Here is a 17,544-nt window from a genome sequence, read left to right as displayed (position 1 = left end):
AGGGGAATTTCAAAACAGGAATCTCCACAGTAGATAGAGCTAAAATTATATCAACACATTTAATAGTGATTACTATTTTCACATCAGCCTGTTTTGAACAGTTTTTTCCAATTTATGGGGAATAATTCTCAAATGCAGAATTAGTAGTAGTATTATTATTACTATTATCTCTTTGTTGATCATGGTAAGACCATTCTACCAATGCTTTTGTCAACTGGGTAAAACCTTGAGTTCAAATGCCAACTACCAAGGAATATCATGGAATCACAGAATTCCAGACTGGGTTGGGTGGAAGGGACCTTAAAGAAAGCTCATCCACTTTACAGGGACACCTTCCACTATCCCAGGCTGCTCCTTGTCCCCTAGCCTGGATTATTTTTTGTAGATAGGCCAGAGACTCTGAAATTCTGCCACAAGTAAAATTATTGTGAGCAAGTCAACAAATATTAATTATGCATCCTGATTGTTCAAACAGCTGCAGAGAGAGCAACAACTTCTTTAAAGGTAATGGACACAAATCCACCAACAACTCTAAAATGTGGCAATAATAAATGTATAAATCCACTCAGGCCTTTGTATCTTCTTCTGTTTGAGTGCTGCAGTGCAGGGATGGAGGGGAAATAGCAGATGCCTCATCCAGCTGGCACTTGGTGACATCTGTGCTCGTGCCCCACGACAGCATCACCTCCTCCCAGATCTGCTGGGTCCCACCATGGCAAAAAAGCTCTGTGCAAAATGTCTGCACAGAGACAAACACACCACTCAAAACATTCATGCTCTTTTAATGGAAAAATAAAATTAAAAGGAGAAGAGTGATGGAATCAACATGAGGCCAATTTTTCTGTGCCTTGAAGGCTTTGCTTTATCAAGGGTTGATTTTCCTCCTCTCTGCCACACGATGAACATCCCACTCAAAGAGAGATGGACCTCAGTGACAGGTTGAGTCTAGAAAGGAAAAAAACCAGCTTGGAGGTGTAAAACTGAAATAAAACTTTTGCTGGGAAAGCTGCCCTGCACGAAACGTTCTTTACGTGAGGATTTTCCAGTCAGTTGTGGCCTTTAATAAAATTTTGGCCAGTATCACTGCATTTCATACCACCTTCACAAAGTTTCTTTAAAGCCCAGCCTAAAGCACAGGCTTATTTTTATTAATTACTTGCAGACTTATTTTTATTAATTACTTTTGGTGCCTTTAAGAGGAAACAAAACTATTAAAAGTTACACTGAAAGCCTATTTAAAGTAACTAATAGTTCAACATGATCTCTTACTAGGCCCAGCTTTAACAACCTGCAGGATTAAAAAAATATAGAATTTGCTGTAAATATTAGGTTGCTAAGAGCCTGAACTGGAATATAATTTCCAAACTTGTAGAGACAACAGGTGAGAGAAAAGTGACAGCAATTCCAAGGAACTGGCTGCTCATGGTATACCCAAAAGATTTGCACAGCAAATTACTCCACAAAATTGAGTTGTTTTTTTTTTTTAATTACTACTCTATAAAGCATCAAATCTACCAATAAACTGCTGGTTAAAAAAGGCTATTCCATGTGGGAATGTGGAGGATGCTGACAGTGACCCAAGTCTTTAATCAGCAGGGGTGTTTACAATCCTCCTGTTCTCCCTCTCTGGTGCTCCACAGAAGGGGAAGAAGCAAAACAAAACCAGAGCACAGAGTTAATTAATTGAATATTGGAAAAATTCCTGCCTGAACCTTTACACTGGAAAGCTGAAGCATGAGATTTGATTATGATCTTTGTAGCAATATTAGGAACATGGTGAGACCACAAAGGCAATTCTGTTCTCCCAAGGGCTCTGAAGAAGGTTTGCTCAGATTAACAGATTTCAATTCTGGAAGGATCATCTTCTCTTTCCAGGCCATGCACAAAATGTCCCAGAAGCTCAAAGAAATTATTTTTTACCAAGCAACCTAATCTTGTCTTAAAAGACTTTGACCAACAATGAGTCCTCTATTTTAATGGTGAGTGCTTCCAACATTTTGATCCTTTTATTTTTATGAAATGACTTCTTAGTGCCTGACAGAATTGGTAGATATTCTGCTTTTTGGCTTCTGTGTCTCTGTCAAGGACACAAAAGGCTCATTGCCTTCAGTTACCTTTTGTCAGTAATCACCCAGAGCAATCCAGGCACCAAGAAAGTGAAAAAAACTTTTGAGCCTTAAGCTGCAAGGTTTGTTTTCCAGGCCTAGCACTAAACTCCTCTAAGCCCTCCTCAGCAGGGCAATTCTCCCCTTCTTTCTGAGGGATGCACACCAGAATGAAAACTTTAACAAAATAATAAATTCAGTTATTTCTTTCTAAACACCACTGCAGAAAGCCTTCATTAGGACTTTCATCATCTGTAGGCTCTCTGCCTATCCCATCTTTTCACAATAAAAACCTGAAAACTCCACTCTGTAAGTAATTTTCTAATTCATGGTACTTAACAGATCCATTCAAAATCAGGAAAAGCAGCACAAAATTTCTCAGAAAGTGACACTTCCCCCAAAATGTGTGTGCAGCACAGAATCACAAAGCAGCAGAGACATTTTAAGTGCACCACAAATTACAAAAAGCATGGAAACACTTATTTCTAAATAAGAAAAACCTGTACCAACCTTAGACACATGTTACTAAATCTAATCCTTTAAATACAAGGGAGGGAGTTATTTGATACAGCACTAAAATAGTTGTGTTAAACACCGGGAGATACAAACTTCACTGTTGCATCTTCCTCAAATATTTTGATCAAGACTATCAGCCCAGGAAAAAAAGTTCACCTTAGCTGTGAACTTCACCATCTCCACTAAAAATATTTTTATTACTTGCCCGTGACACAAGAAGTCACCAAGTCTGCAGAAATCATTTTGTAACAGGTAAAATGAGTCAGGCTTCAGGCTCAGGAATCTAGTTTTTTTTCATCGTAAGGAATAATTTTATTTCTGTTAGTTCATCACTGAGGCATTCCTTCACAGGGCAGGGTGTAACTGCACCTGGAATGACCCAGGAAGGACTGATTGAGGGATTGGTTGAAGGAGTGGTTTCTGTCTCCTGAGTAACTCTGGCCATGGTCTGTGAGAGAGCCTGAGACTCCACAGTGACTTCTCCAGTTCTGAGCGCCTTCACCAACCATTAATGCACTGCTGTTCCATGAAACCAACAACTCCTTCATTCCCATCTGCAGCTGAGGTGTCAGACATCAGTTAGGGGGGGAAATTTAAGATGGGGTTTGTGCAAATATTGATTATTGCAACAGATCCCATGAGAGAAAAGTAAAAGGGGAATCCTTAAAAATATCAGCATAGCAACCTCCAAATTCCTTATTCTGGCAGCTCTTCCCACATCCAGCAGCACATAACGTGCTTTGACTGTTGTGCTCTCTGCTATCCCTCACTCTCATCATCAGAAGATTCTTCCTAGGTTTGAGGGGGTTTTATTTGGTTTGATTTTACATTTCAGGACGCACGGAGCCGACGAGAGCCTAGGGCCACCTGGGTGTCCCCAGCATGTGGCACTCCTGTCTCTGGAGTGTAAAACCCAGCACAAGCTGCCTCCTCAGCTGTGGCCTTCGCAGGGACACCCGGGTGTGACACACTTTCCACTCCAGTGAGACGTGCCACATGTTCCAGAGCAGAGCTGTCCCATCACATTTCCACTGGTTAATACAGGGAGATTAGCAGCATCTCCCAGATTTGTTTGTCTGCTTGACCGTGGCTATCACCGAGGGGAAAGTACAGCTGGAGCTCCACTTGAGGAGCAGGATGGTTTTTTCTGGCATATTCTGGACTAGATTGTGCTTGTTTGTAGCTAAACAAGCTATTTATACACAATTTATGAACCTGCACTCGCTGTCTTTGATCATTCTAAGAACATGCACAAAAGTGAACACATTTCTGTAAATCTTCATGAACATCAGCAAAGATTAAGTTCTGACAGAATACAACTGCGTTTATCGTATCTCTATCAACAACTAATATTTCTGTGATCAGCTGATTAAGCCACAATCTGATGTGTTTCTCCCAAAAAATACAAAATTAAAGAGTTGTCTTGCCCTTCCTACTGTCAAATGAAGCAGAACTTACCACTGAAATAAATCCATGAATTTGTATTGCAGTAAGAGCCACACGGATCTCCACAATGGACCAAAATCAAAAATGTAGCAATTTTTGCATATCAAGAGACAGCTACATGTCACAGTTTAAGAGGAAAAGATCATATTTGTGGGAGCACAGCTCTGAGGGCAAATTGATGCTGAAATACCTCAGCTCCAGCCAAATTCCACCAAGCACACGTAGAACCCAAATTGAGCATTTTGTGGAGCCACTTACAGCCTCAGCTAGACAGAGATTTTTAAAAGTACCAGTATTTCTAACACTCCAAAGCAGTATCAAAGCTTTCTTTCTTTATTCTGAGGCATTTGTACTGACAGAATTTCCTGATTAATAGTGTATCAGAAGACAGCACAGTTACCACAGATTGCAGCTGATTATTTAAGCATTTATACAATTATTGTACATATCTGTGGCATGTTCCTCTTCAACCTGTGAGCATTAGAATCCCCACCTCATCTGTGACTGCACATCCAACAACGAGTGGTAAAAAATTGTTCCCTGCTACCCCTAAAACCTTTATGAAGGACCGAATATTTCATCCTGTTGGTTCTTGTAACCCGTTTCTTTCCATTTCAGGCTCGTTTTTTTCCCTTTTCTGGGCTCTCCCCTCATGATTCACGAGCCCCACAGGCCCCTCGGCCTCTCCCCTCAGCACCAACAAAGGCCGCGCTAAGCCGGCGGCTCCAGGCCCGCCCGCGCCGCCGTCCCAGCGCCCTCAGAACCACTTTGGGCCTTCACCACTAAGCACAAAACCCTGCCCTGACCTGTCTGAACTAAAATTCTTTTGCCCTCGGTGTCATTAACGGCGTAAGAAAGCCGTGGGGTTGTGCAACACTTCATCACCTCGGCATTAAGCAGCCTGTGCCAGCAGTTACGTGACGGAGATCATTAGAAGATGTCTGTCAGCTGCACCAGGACTCTGCTAAACCTTAATTGTTTATATGCCAGTTTATGGCTCAAATGACAATTTCTGAGGAGCTTGAAAACAATCCCGTTTCCAAGAAATAATTAGAGGGTTTTAGAGTGCGTATGACTGAAGATGAGCAGGAATGAGCTTGGATGTTCTGGATAAAGCACTTGAAAAGTGCTCTGAACAGCAAAGCTGCTCGGAGGTTCTGGTCACATCAGGTAGGCCAGAATTCCCCCAAGTGCCCATTAATTACATGTTCTTAGTTATTTCTTACTCTCTTTTATGACTTGAATCACAGACCGTGCTCTACAGATGTGCAGAGTTCTCACCGCAGCTGAATTCACCAAAAGCTGGGTTGAAATGATGAAATAACACCTGAAAATAATTACTTGTGGAGCCCCATGAGCAGCAAAAAGGAATATTCTGCTTTTCCTTACATTGGTCTTAAAGTTGAAACCCTCCATGAATTGCTTAACATAAAAATAAACTTCAGTTTATTTTATATCCTTTCTCTCAGTGAAAACAATGATGAAACCATCTCCTCTACTGGAGCACTCTGCATTAAATTTGGAGGAATTTCCTAGTTAAAGGTGGTTGGTATTCCCAGGAGGAATTACAACTGCTGAGGAAAGGCACACAGGAACACAGCATTCTCCCCAGAGAGTCACCTGATGCTGAAATGGAGATGCAGTTGTTCAAATTGTGCAGGCAAAATTGATTAAAACGTTGTGTTATTTCATTACTGCCTCACTGCAAAATATTATCATTAAAATGTTCTATTAATAATTTGAATCACCATTAATTTTAAAAATAAGTCTGTGAGCAACCATCCAAAAATGTGTGAGGGGTCTCCTCAGGTGATATTCTAATATATTACCTAGTCAGAATTAAAAGAAAGAAGGCAGGGCATTAAGGAAGATATTTTTTTTAAGCACATGCCTTACAGCTTTAACGAAAGCCTGGAGCCTTCTATTTTGAATTACTGAAGAAATATTTACTGAGTTATAAATTCAAATTTGCAACTTTAAAATTTAAAGCTACTAAGATCATTCATTCTGTTAAAAAAAAAAAACAGAACTAAAGAAAAATAATAACTGTATTAGATTTTTTAAAATTATTTCCTCTACTGTGGAGGTTTAAAAGGAGCTCATTAATACATGAATGGTTGAGCTCAGCAAACTCCCATGACATTTTATCTGTATATTAAACCTTGTTGAAGAGAGGAAAGGAAAAGCACAGAGAGAGCCCATGGTAAGGGAGAAAATGGCATTTAGTACCAGCTGCAAAGTTCAAATACTGTCCATTGTAGGGAAATACTTGAGTGGCAACAACACAGAAACAGGGGCTGGAAGTTGAAGCAGTTTCAGTCAGCTGCTCCCACTAGGATCAAGAAGTGACTGCACTTGTTTAGGAAAAAACAGATTAAAGAGCATCCTCTGTGAACCCACTGGGATCTGATGGCTTCAAGTGTCCTCAAGAAAAGAGAACAACTTCAATCATCCTGAAATTTCTGCTTTCCAACGTCCTTTAAATCCTTCCTACACTACAGAGCACAGGAATAACCCTAAAACATATAAGAAAAGAAAATATAATCCTCAACTGCTCGCCGGCTCTGTCACGTTGATTTATAACAGTTATTTCTGAGACAGACAAAAACACACAGATGCAAACAATTACTCTATTTTTGTAGGCAACAAGTGAGGTGGGTGGTAACTGAGAAATTTTGAAAAATCCTGTCACAATATTCCGTTTTTTCTGAAGTAACCCTCAGCACACAACAAACGCTCGCCACATCAGAGACTTTCCAGGGCCTGAAGGGCCACTTTGATTCCAGACTGCTGCAGGCATTAGTGGGGACGTAATTAGGGTAAAAAGTTCAACCACAGTTCCATGTCTAGAGTGCTGCCAGAAATAAATTTCCTCTCATTCACTGGTTTCTACTGTACCCTCCCTGAGAAACATATTGAAAACACATTTATCTTTGTAGAGTTTGTTCCTCTTCTAATTAACTTTATAGCGTTTACAGTATTTAATAATTTAAAGTGGAATTTCAAGTGGCCCTGGAAGTGGCAGCCCTGCCTGTAATGGTGCTGTGCATTATCTTTTCCCTGTGGTGCTTCTTTTGACAAGTTACTGGGGGCAGCTTCGTGCTCCAGCTGGTTTGAGCTGGACTTCCTCCCCTCCATCCTTCCCATCCCTTCATCCCCTCCCTGCATCACGACACACAAAGGGGTTGGAACAGCAGGAAAACAAAACTGTGCCTCGCTCAGAAATCTGCTGTCCCAAACCTCCACTGCATCCTGAGGATGCCTTGGAAAAGCTTTATCTTTTTACAGCTTCATAAATCAAAGCTTTAGAAGGTCAAAACTACCCATGGTTCTCACCAGCTGGTCAAGATTTGACCCTAAATACTCATTTTCTCCCAGTTTTGATCCAAGATTAACAGTTTATTATAGTTCAAAGGTTATTTCTTACTCAGGTTCCCTGAGACAAACATTTGGAGTATCAGAGGAACTCCAGAGCTTTCCTGCCCTTGGTATTTACACATGGAAACAGCACCTTATTCCATTAAAGCTCCATCTCCTGGCACTGGAATCCATGAGAAAACTCACAGAATCACCAGCAAATATCACTTCAATGTTACAAAAAAGTACATTTTTATAACCACAGAATCAACTTAAAAGAAAAAATGAAGAGCTCTTTTTAAGATGGAGATTCTATCTTTAGCACATAACAACCCCATTCCAGCATCACTAAAAGGAATTTAAACTACTTTATTCCTGCCTCTCTCAGGATCTTAAAAGCTACCCCACAACCTGCTAAGGCTAAACTGAATTTTCCCAAAAGAAATCAGAGAGGAAAATGTTTTTCATCTGCTGGAAGGGAAGGAAGTCTTTGCAAGGCAGCTGACACCACACAGCTCTGCAGTTAATGAGGCTTTGCAGTTATGCAGCAGCACAAGAACCTCTGGGACTCAAATCCCCAAAGGTAACAGGAATGAGAGAGTTTTGCCCAACTTTAGAGGTCCTACTGTACTTTTTAGAATACAATAATTAAATAAAATTTGATTTCTAGCCTTGAGAGCCTTCACAAAATCTGAGTTTTGCACAGTCTTCAATAAACGCCCACAAATACTTGACAAACTTCATTAAATCTATTTCACAGTGCCCAACACAACTGAAAATCACAACCATCTGGCCCAGACCATTTTTCTGTGTGATTTCAGAAAACAAACTGCATTTTCTATCTGCACCTTTTGCACAGCCCATGGCAGGGCTGAGCCAGGTGAGCCCTCACCATCAGCACTACAAAAAAACAGAGGAAATCTGAAATTTCAGGGCATTCCAGGAAGAGTTCCCCTGAGCAGTGGCTGGGAACAAAATCTTCATTCACCAGAGCTCATTTCCTCCTCTTGGGTGATCCTTCAGGAGCTTTGCTGTTTGTGTTTGACAAATCATTTCCCAGCCAGCTCATCTGAAGCATTAAGAGCTACAGACACTTGGAGTGGACACTGGATTTTAGCACTGCCCTGCCAGACCCTGACCAGGCTCACACGACCCTGAAATATTAATTGAGAAAATATTAACGCTTTAATTGTGCTCTTACTCATGGGAAGCTGCTTCCTAAACCTGAGCACTCCCATAAACACATTCCTGAGCTGAAGCTGGGTTAAGGTTAGCAGGATTTAATCTACAGTAGCCATGAGAATAAAGCACACGCTTCCTGAAAATCTGCTGTCAATTGATTTGCCTTGTAAACAGATCAGCAGGGGGAAAAAAATGCTGGCTAGCCAAAGTTACACATTTTGTTTGCTCCAACTACTCCTCCTTCTTTAATTTACCCTAATTTCCTCTCTCCTCCCATGATTAATAAAGATTACCTCTTGCTTCTCATGCCCTTGAATGACCTCCATCCAATTCTTCAAGTCATCCAAAATTTTCCACCACTTGATATCATCAAATTAATTCATCTTTCTAAAAATATGAGCAGGAAAGCCAGCACAGGCCAGAGGCTGCTGAAGAGGCCCCTGCCTGAGCTCCTGCACTCCCCCAAAAGGCCTCAAACTCTTATTTTTTAATCATCTATTACTGATTGTTTAATTAGCTAAACGTGCATTAGCTGATTATCATACTTGCCTATGCAAGATTCTGGCATAATCTGCTAATCTTTTAGCAAAATGATTTGGCTCTTTGGACACAGGGCACAAAAATATCAGGTGGTTTTTGTAAGGATGGCTCAGAGTACCTGGAGAAGGATTTAAGAGCATGTAGTGAGCACAAGGGCTCTGGCTTCCCTGCCCCCTTCTCCCTGTCCCTGCTCCTTCATGTGCTTTCATTTCCCTCCTGGAATGGTCATTTTGATTATTTTCAGCTTTCTTGTTACCTATATTATCTGCTGAAGGGCAAATTTGCAATCTCTCCATTTATTCTCAATTGGTTTTTTAATAATCTGAATTAAAACAAAATTATCCTGGTCTGTTTCCCTTTAAACTTCTCCATTAGTGAAAGTGAAGTATTTATTTAACATTTACATTTGAACAGAATGAAAGTAATGTATTTTGGACCTCTCTGGTGTATTTGAAAGTGTTTTTACAGATCCAGTCAGTTCCAAACTATGGCTTCAATAACCCATGTGGGGAAAATAGGGATATCTTAATGTTTCACCACCTAGGAAATGCATTAAGATGCACCAAACCCATCCATTAATTTTGTGTATCTATAAAGATTTGTTTGTCTTATCACCAGGAACAAGCAGGAATGTCTTTACAACCCTCCACAACCCCAAAATTTAGTCAGATATTCTTTCTTTTTTGGTTTTCCTTTTAATTTGCAAATCTTGTAATCTAAGACTGAAGTTGACTGAACCAGCCTCTAAACCAGCAGAGAAATCCCAGCCAAAAACCACAATCTGTTTCCCATTTCTGTGTCAGGACTGCATCTTTTGGGGGGCTGTGAAAACAACTGTTTTGAAAAGATTACACAGTGAATCATAGACTGGTTTGGATTGGAAAGGGACCCTTAAAAATCATCCAGGCCAACCCCCCTGTGAAACATTTCAGTCATTTTACTAGCTGGAAAAATGTGACTTTTAAAATACAAAAATGTGTGTACCAGAAAATCAGATATGAGGAAAAGGTTCCATCTTGCTGATGAACATGAAATGATCACATACAAGAATAGAAAACAAAATCTATTATCAGGAAATTCACCTGGGAGTTAATTAATAATGGTAACAACAAAGAATTATCTGAAAATGACAATATTATGGTGTTGAAAACACATGAGGGGCTTTTCTTTTTTGAGGGAAGTGAAAACTGCCCAGAATCTTTGAATTATTTTCCATTAACAGGAATACAATAACACAATGAAAATTATTATCTTCAGGGTTTGTTCACTTCTCAGGTACCTCAGCTTCTAAAACAAGATTGTGAAAGAAGATTTGTACTAAACAAACATATCCTTTACATATATAAATACACTGTTTGGAAAAAGACAGAACAGCATTTGCACCTCTAATTTATAAATAAAGAGCAGGGAAGAAAATAAGAAAAATCACCATCAACCAGTTTTTGCAAGTTGTAAATACATAAAGAAAAAGAATCCCTTCTCTGCCCTATGTGGATTTCAATTCAAACATTTAAGGCAGGTAACATTAATATTGAATTTCACACAGTAATACCAGAGAAAGGGAAAGATTTGACAGTTCTTCCTTCACACACACAGTGATTAAATTCTTAATTGAAAAAGGTGTGGCACAGAATTAGTCTTACAACTGTAAGAAGATTTACTTCAACTGCTCAGCCATTACACGGCTGTGTAGAGGATTACTCCTGAAAAGCAAATATTTTCCTGTAGGTAGAGATATAAATCCTGTGCATTGTCTGAATAAAGCATAAAAAATCTCAAGGGCCTCTTTTATAAGAGCAGTGATACAACAATTCTGGAGAGAGCATAAAACAAGACTGCAAACTGATTTTTGTAACTCAAGGAAGGAGGTTTAACATGTATTTTGTTAATAAAGAGTGTGTGGCTGCAACAATGAAATGCTTGGTATTTGTAATTCATTTGTGCTTGAAAAATTACTTTTTAAGAGACAGAGATTGCTTTAAACACTTCACAACAATAATTCTGACTCGGATTAATATCAGAAAAGGTTAATCATAAAGTTGTGATTCCACTGAGAATAAAATAAACTTTAAATACCTCTTTATTTATTTTATAGCAAGAGTCTCCTTTTTATCCCTTTCCAAAAGCTTAAGTCATAGGAAAATATATGTTGACACACCAAAAAAATCGTTTAAAACCACATCCCAGGGTTATCCCATGAAATAAAAAAGAACAAAGTTTAAAGATGTCATCTGCTGGGCTTTTCAGATGGCAATGCAATTCATATATTCCTTTTATCCACAGAAAACATTCTTACCCAGAAGACCCAATGCTTTTGCACACACCAAGCAGAGGCCTCTTCTCAGCAAAATTATCACATTTCTGAGCACCTGACAAGAGGGAAGACAAAAGAAAAGAAAAAGCAAATCACTGTGTGCTGTTTGTACAGCTTCCAAGTTCAGGTTGGGGCCCAATATATTGAATATAACACAAAATTCACAGCTTGAGCAAGATGAGGGACAGAAATTCAAATTACAAATTAGCTGTGACAGAGATGAAAATGAGAACAAGACAGGCAGCAAAACGTGGCCAGGCTCTGGCAGTGATTTTCTGTTCATCCCACAAGGGTTGGGATTCTGTGACTGAAACAAGCAGCTCTTGCTCACTTTTCACTGTTTTTTAGGGAGTTCTCTGCAGCTCTGCCTGGGTTCACACCTGGGTTTCCAGTTTGTAGAGATGGAAGCCAGGAGTGCCAACCTCAGAGCAGCCTCTGCAGCCCCTGCCCCGTGCCCAAGAAAACAGGAGGTGAAATCCAAACCACATCAACCTGTTCCACCACCAGGAGATGGAAACCCTCAAAAAACAACCTCCAAGAGGAGCCACAACTCCTGCAGCACATCCCATCCCCTGCCAGGGCTGCAGAGCTGCTTTGTGCCAGGCTGGGCCAGCTGTGCCTGCCCTGGGGTGCTGTCCCACAGCACTGGCACCAGCCCTGGCACTGGCACCAGCCCTGGCACTGGCACACCTCCAGCCCAGCACTCTTAAAGACACCACACTTCTTAAAACGGGGTTTTAAGAGTTTGGAGAACTTTGCTTTACTGCTGCGTAAACAGAAATAAAACTAAAATTGAGGGTTTTTTTTTTTTTTTTAAATATCTTACTTCTGCTTGTGAAGATTGTTTTACTGAATTCCAGGGTATGTTTCTACCCAGCTTAAATAACAAAGTAACAACCAATACCACCACTACTAACTTTCCTCCATTTTCTTTCAACCTTTGCCTTTTTAATTATCTATCTATAGGTCTGCACATGTGTGGTGAATAATGGATTTTTTTCTCCATTATACACCAAACCCTTTGATCTCTAAAGAATATTACTGATATAGTCTGCTCAAAATTTAAATCTTGAATAGAGCTGTACAAAACTAAATCATTTATTCAGAAAGGCACAACAATTAACAATATACATTTTGACATAGCAGGCTGTTAATTATTAATGACTCAGGTACATGCATTTAATTTGTAACAAACACTGCTGAGTCCTCTCAGCTGTACAAGGAAAAATCTTCCCTCCTACACCTTTGGGTATTTATAAAGTCAAATGGATCACATCAATAACTCCACCATCAACAATGGCTTTACAAACAACCTAAACCAGCCAGATGTATTTTCCTTTTATTCCTATTATTTCAAGCTCTTTGGTGAGTCAAACCTGTACTGTATGTACTGACCTGTAAATTGATAAATGAAACATAAAAGTCTCCTTAAGAGTCTGGCAACCAATTTGTTTCCCTCAGTGCAGGTAACAGATGAATTCCATTTGCTCTGCTCCCAGCACGGAGGGTGAAATGCTGACTGCCAGCACTTCTGACACTGATTTAAGTGCAGCCAGGATTTTACTGAAGTTTTTAACTCTACTTTTTTCCTTCTTTCTCACTATATTAGACACATAATCTATTGTATATATTGATATATATTAGAGGCACAAATATATACATATATATTATATATATTAATTATTGTATATATTGATATATATTAGAGACACAAATATATATTATTATATATATTTGTGTCTCTAATATATATCAATATATAGAATATATATATAGATTATATATATTATTATATATTATATATTATATATATTATATATATTATATATTATTGGTTATATATTGATTATATATTTATGATTATATATTGATTGTATATTAATTATTATATATATTGATATATATTAGAGACACAAATATATACATATATTATATATATTAATTATTATATATATTGATATATATTAGAGACACAAATTCAGATGTTTATTTATGGTCTAGTTTAATGACCAGGAAGGGGAAAGAAGGAGGAAAAACACGGGGGGCAGTCCAGGGAATCAAGTGCCCCCAAATCAAATGCCAGATTTAATATCCACAGCAGAGATTTGCAAAATTTCTGCAATAGGTGCTTAAACTTCTGATTTCTGTCTATAATGACTCGAGTCCCTCAATTTTAAAAAATCCATTTTCTACTCCAATACTTTCAGAATGTAAATATTAATAGTGCAGGAAAGGATCATTACTGGGAGGCCTCCGAGGGCATTAAATCAGGTTAATAGCTGTCCCATCCATGAGATTGCACAGTGACATGTGCTGGGCTCTAATGGAGGCAGCAGCCTCTCCCAGGTCTGGGGTGCCATTTAATCCCCCAGGTTCTGCTGGATTAATTCTCATTTGTAAAATTGTGTTTATTTGCATGTGCGAGGCGCTGACGTTGCACACACCTGCTGCACACACAGTGTTTAACAAAATTGAAATGAAAAACAGCTCTCTAAATCCCCCCAAATACAAAAAGTATTGAAATCCTGTTGCAAAGTCTTTCTCTTAAACTCCTTTCATTCTAAATCCTTTTAACTCTGTCATATAACACTCCAGCATTTATAAAATGCTGGAAATCCTGACAAATCACACAATTAAAGTAATGAAAACTGCCCTTCCTGCCAACAAGGCACCACCTTATCTACAGCTCCATTTAGCTAAATGATAGGTTTGGTTTTATAAAAACCTCACTTCAGTCAGTGTGCTTAAAATTGAAAAAAAAAAGGGACAAAAAAAAAATCTCTCTGTGGCTAAATGAAATTTCATACAAATCAACATTTAGAAGTTTATGAAGTCAAAAGGTTACCCACACTAAGCTCAAAGCAGCTTAGACCCTGTCCTGCTGATGAAACTGTGAACTGGGACCTCAGGGGCTGCTAAGGCCCCTCAATAATGCCAATAAAAAGAGAGACAACACCACCAAAACCAGCACGGCCTTGTGCAGGATGAAATGAAAGGCAGTGGGTGTCACAGGAACCCAAAGCTGCTCAGAGCTCTGGAAATGCCCTGGTTTGCCATCAGGAGGAACGTGCTGCATGAGTTTCACACTCTGACCTATTTAGCAGTGGGGTGGATTTTCCTGGTGTGTAATTCCACTGATCAGTCCCATTTAATAATGAGTGCTGCTCCTGCTCCACTAAACCCTTCTCCTTTCCATCTTCTCCTTGGAAATCTTGTGGCATTGTGGTCCTGCAGCAGCCCAGCAGTAGCTGGGAATGCCCCAGGCTGGAATTCCCTCCCAGCACAGCTGGGTGAAAGTTTCAGGTGCACGGGTCTAAAGCACCAGAAAACAATGAAATAATTCTTTTATTTCATTTATGATACAATGAGGAAACACAGGACAGGCCAAAGCTTTGAAGAAATTGGGATTTTACAGTGTTGCACCCCAAAATTCTTCCCTGTAATCTCTTGGATAATTCCAGTCTGTAATTTCTATAATCCACAGACATTCCCACTCATTATCCCAAAAACCCCAGGGAGAGCAGCAGAACTCAGACACACACCTGCACAACCACCCCAAGCCCTGCTTGTCCATCCACCACACAGAACCTGGGGTTATTTTGGCCTTTTGGGGATTTCAAACCACTGAACCACCCAAGTGGCTGAACCTACACAAACCTCACATCTGCCTTCCTTTAGAAAGCAACCTAAATATTAGAGCTCTTTAAGGGTACCTGCACATAACCCTGAGTCAGCTTTTGAGGTTCAAATCTTAATTTTGCCAACATCAAAGATGGGAGCAGTGGAGAACAGGGATAAATCTGCTGCAATATTTCAACTCTCAATGGGTTTAGTACCTCTACATTCTTTCTATTTCCTTTTTTTATTTGCTTTTTTCCCCGCTTATAAGTCAATTTGAGTGAACAGTCAAATTCACTGAGAGATGTAGGGCTACTATATCATCTTTCTGCAAGCAGCATAATCTAGAAAATGGCAATAAATTAATTCAGCTCGCTGGAGGAATTTATTTTCATAATGCTGAAACATGGAAATAGGTTTTACAGACAGCCACTGATCTAAACTTCACCACACCAGCCTGTCACCCCTTTGAGAGGAATTGCCACACACAGAGCTGCTCCCTGGCTTTCTGAGGTTCTTGATTGATTTTTCAACTATGCAGCTCTGCCTTGACAAATGGGACAGCACAAGGCAAAGCAGGTATTTGGCCAGGGGTTTGTAAAATGACCTGGGATAAGTAATAAAAAATGGGAGATTGTAGCCCTGACTTCCTTCAGAAAGCATCAGTATTCTGATTTTGTAGGTGAAAGAACAACAAAGGTAACTGAAATAAATGTATCACTGCCTCAGCACTGACAGAAAATCCAGACCTGGATGGAAACAACCCTAACCCCAGATCTGGAAGTGGAGAAGAGCCAAGGATGGCTCAGAGGTTCTACAGCTCAGAATTCCTGTCCCTGAGACTGCCAGAGTCCCGACTGAGATGTTCTCATAGTCTAAATATGAGCTCTGCAAGCCCAAAATCTGGTCACAGTCTGCCTAAGCAAAGCCTCAGTCTCCAAAAATGAATGTTGCAAACTGCACAGAATAATTACACTGCACAGAATAATTAAAACCCTGCCTACTGAAGGCCTGGCAGGTGTGACCTGACCAAGGAGAGGGGCTGATATCTGGAAGGTTTAGGATTATTTACAGAAATGCCTCAATTCTCATGGCCATCCCCTCCAGGCTGCAGAGCAGGACCCCAAAGTGATGCTGCAGAGCTGGGCCAGCCCAGAGCAGGGCACAGATGCCAGTGCCAGCAGCTCCAGGAGCTGAAAACCTGCCCAGGCTGCTGCTGCAGGAGATCCCCTGCTGGAAATAATGCCTCTGAAACAAGGCTTCATTATGCCACGAGGCACAGGATCTAACATCAAAGGGCTGCAGTTTTTTAATGAAATAGTTGACAAATATTAAGTTCTGCTGCTGTAAAGTCACCAAGTTAAAGCCATGAGCTTTCCTTTCACACCTGGGAATGAGCTGCTGCTTATCACCAGCTCAGATCTGTTTCTAGGAACGTGCCAAATCCATCCACCAAGAGACTCCTCTTTTCAATAATTCCCTTTTTACAGCTTTACAGTAAAACAGTGTTTGAGCCTGCTGATGGTAATCAGCTTCTCCTTTACAAATTCCTTTTATTTCGTTCAGAATCATTAAAGCTCATGAGTTGGTTATCTAAGGCCTCTTATTACAGCTTTACTTTTATCTGATTCCAGATACTGGTCAATGATACATTCATGTACTTTTAATCAAAGATTTATTTAAACCAAGCCATGTAAAAAGAGACCAAAACATGTTTTTAAAAGGTTTGGTTTAATTTAATATGAGCTAATTTGAATAGTTTTCTAATGTAACAACTATCATTGTCACATGCTAAATATATGGAATTTAGGGGCAGAAAGACAATAACTGCTTGAAGGAGTTCATGAGTGTGATTTTCTTGATTGAAAAATCAAAAACCTGTTTTAATACCAGAAAAAACAGAACTCCCAGGTTCTTCAGTTAATTTATTTCATTTTCATTTAATTTCATTTCCACTTCTTTCTCCTTTTTTTGTCTTCTAGAGAGGAAGGGGCACAGACATCCATCACTCAATGACACTCATAACAGCAAGAGAGAATTATGCAGGGTTGGGAATTATGCAGGGTTCCAATAAATGGAATAAAGGCTTGGGAAGTATTTCACTCTAAGTTAGTTTAACCTGCAATAGTTACACAGCCACAGATGCTTTGTATATTCCTCTGCTTAGGAAATCCCCAGAACAATATACAATATGTCCATTACACATTCTTTGAAACACACAAAATCAGTACAATTTACTATGAATAATTTAAATAATAAGATTTTAGGCTGTATTCTTTGAGTTTATTAATTAATTCATAAAATATTACTAGAAATTCTAACCCAGCATGGTCCCCAAACACCTTGGTGAAATTCTTTTTATCCACAAAGTAAAACAATCAATTTAACTTAGACCCAAACAGTTCTTTCAGAAGCCAACAATTAGATTGGGTTTGGATGGAACAGGGTCATTTTTTTAGAGGAATT

The 17,544-nt window shown here is 39.5% G+C and overlaps 1 protein-coding gene and 1 long non-coding RNA gene across 12 annotated transcripts in view; one reads left to right on the top strand and one right to left on the bottom strand.

Moving 5' to 3' along the window:
* The window catches only part of BCAS3 (BCAS3 microtubule associated cell migration factor), a 300,344-nt gene that overhangs the window by 267,944 nt on the left and 14,856 nt on the right, over positions 1-17,544 (bottom strand). For all 11 annotated transcript variants that reach the window (XR_010349455.1, XM_064394988.1, XM_064394990.1 and 8 more), the window contains exon 7: positions 11,443-11,515. Coding sequence is in view for 10 of the 11 variants with exons in the window: in XM_064394988.1 (XP_064251058.1) it covers positions 11,443-11,515 (73 nt within the window). In the remaining variant the exon portion in view is untranslated. The remainder of the gene's footprint in view (positions 1-11,442; positions 11,516-17,544) is intronic.
* On the top strand, positions 5,100-6,146 carry LOC135283858 (uncharacterized). The gene is made up of 2 exons (XR_010349456.1): positions 5,100-5,237; positions 5,318-6,146. It is a non-coding gene; the product is annotated as an uncharacterized LOC135283858 (long non-coding RNA).

The sequence above is a fragment of the Passer domesticus genome, chromosome 19 (assembly GCF_036417665.1).
Source record: "Passer domesticus isolate bPasDom1 chromosome 19, bPasDom1.hap1, whole genome shotgun sequence".
Lineage (NCBI taxonomy): Eukaryota > Metazoa > Chordata > Aves > Passeriformes > Passeridae > Passer > Passer domesticus.
This window is presented reverse-complemented; position numbering and strand designations above follow the sequence as displayed.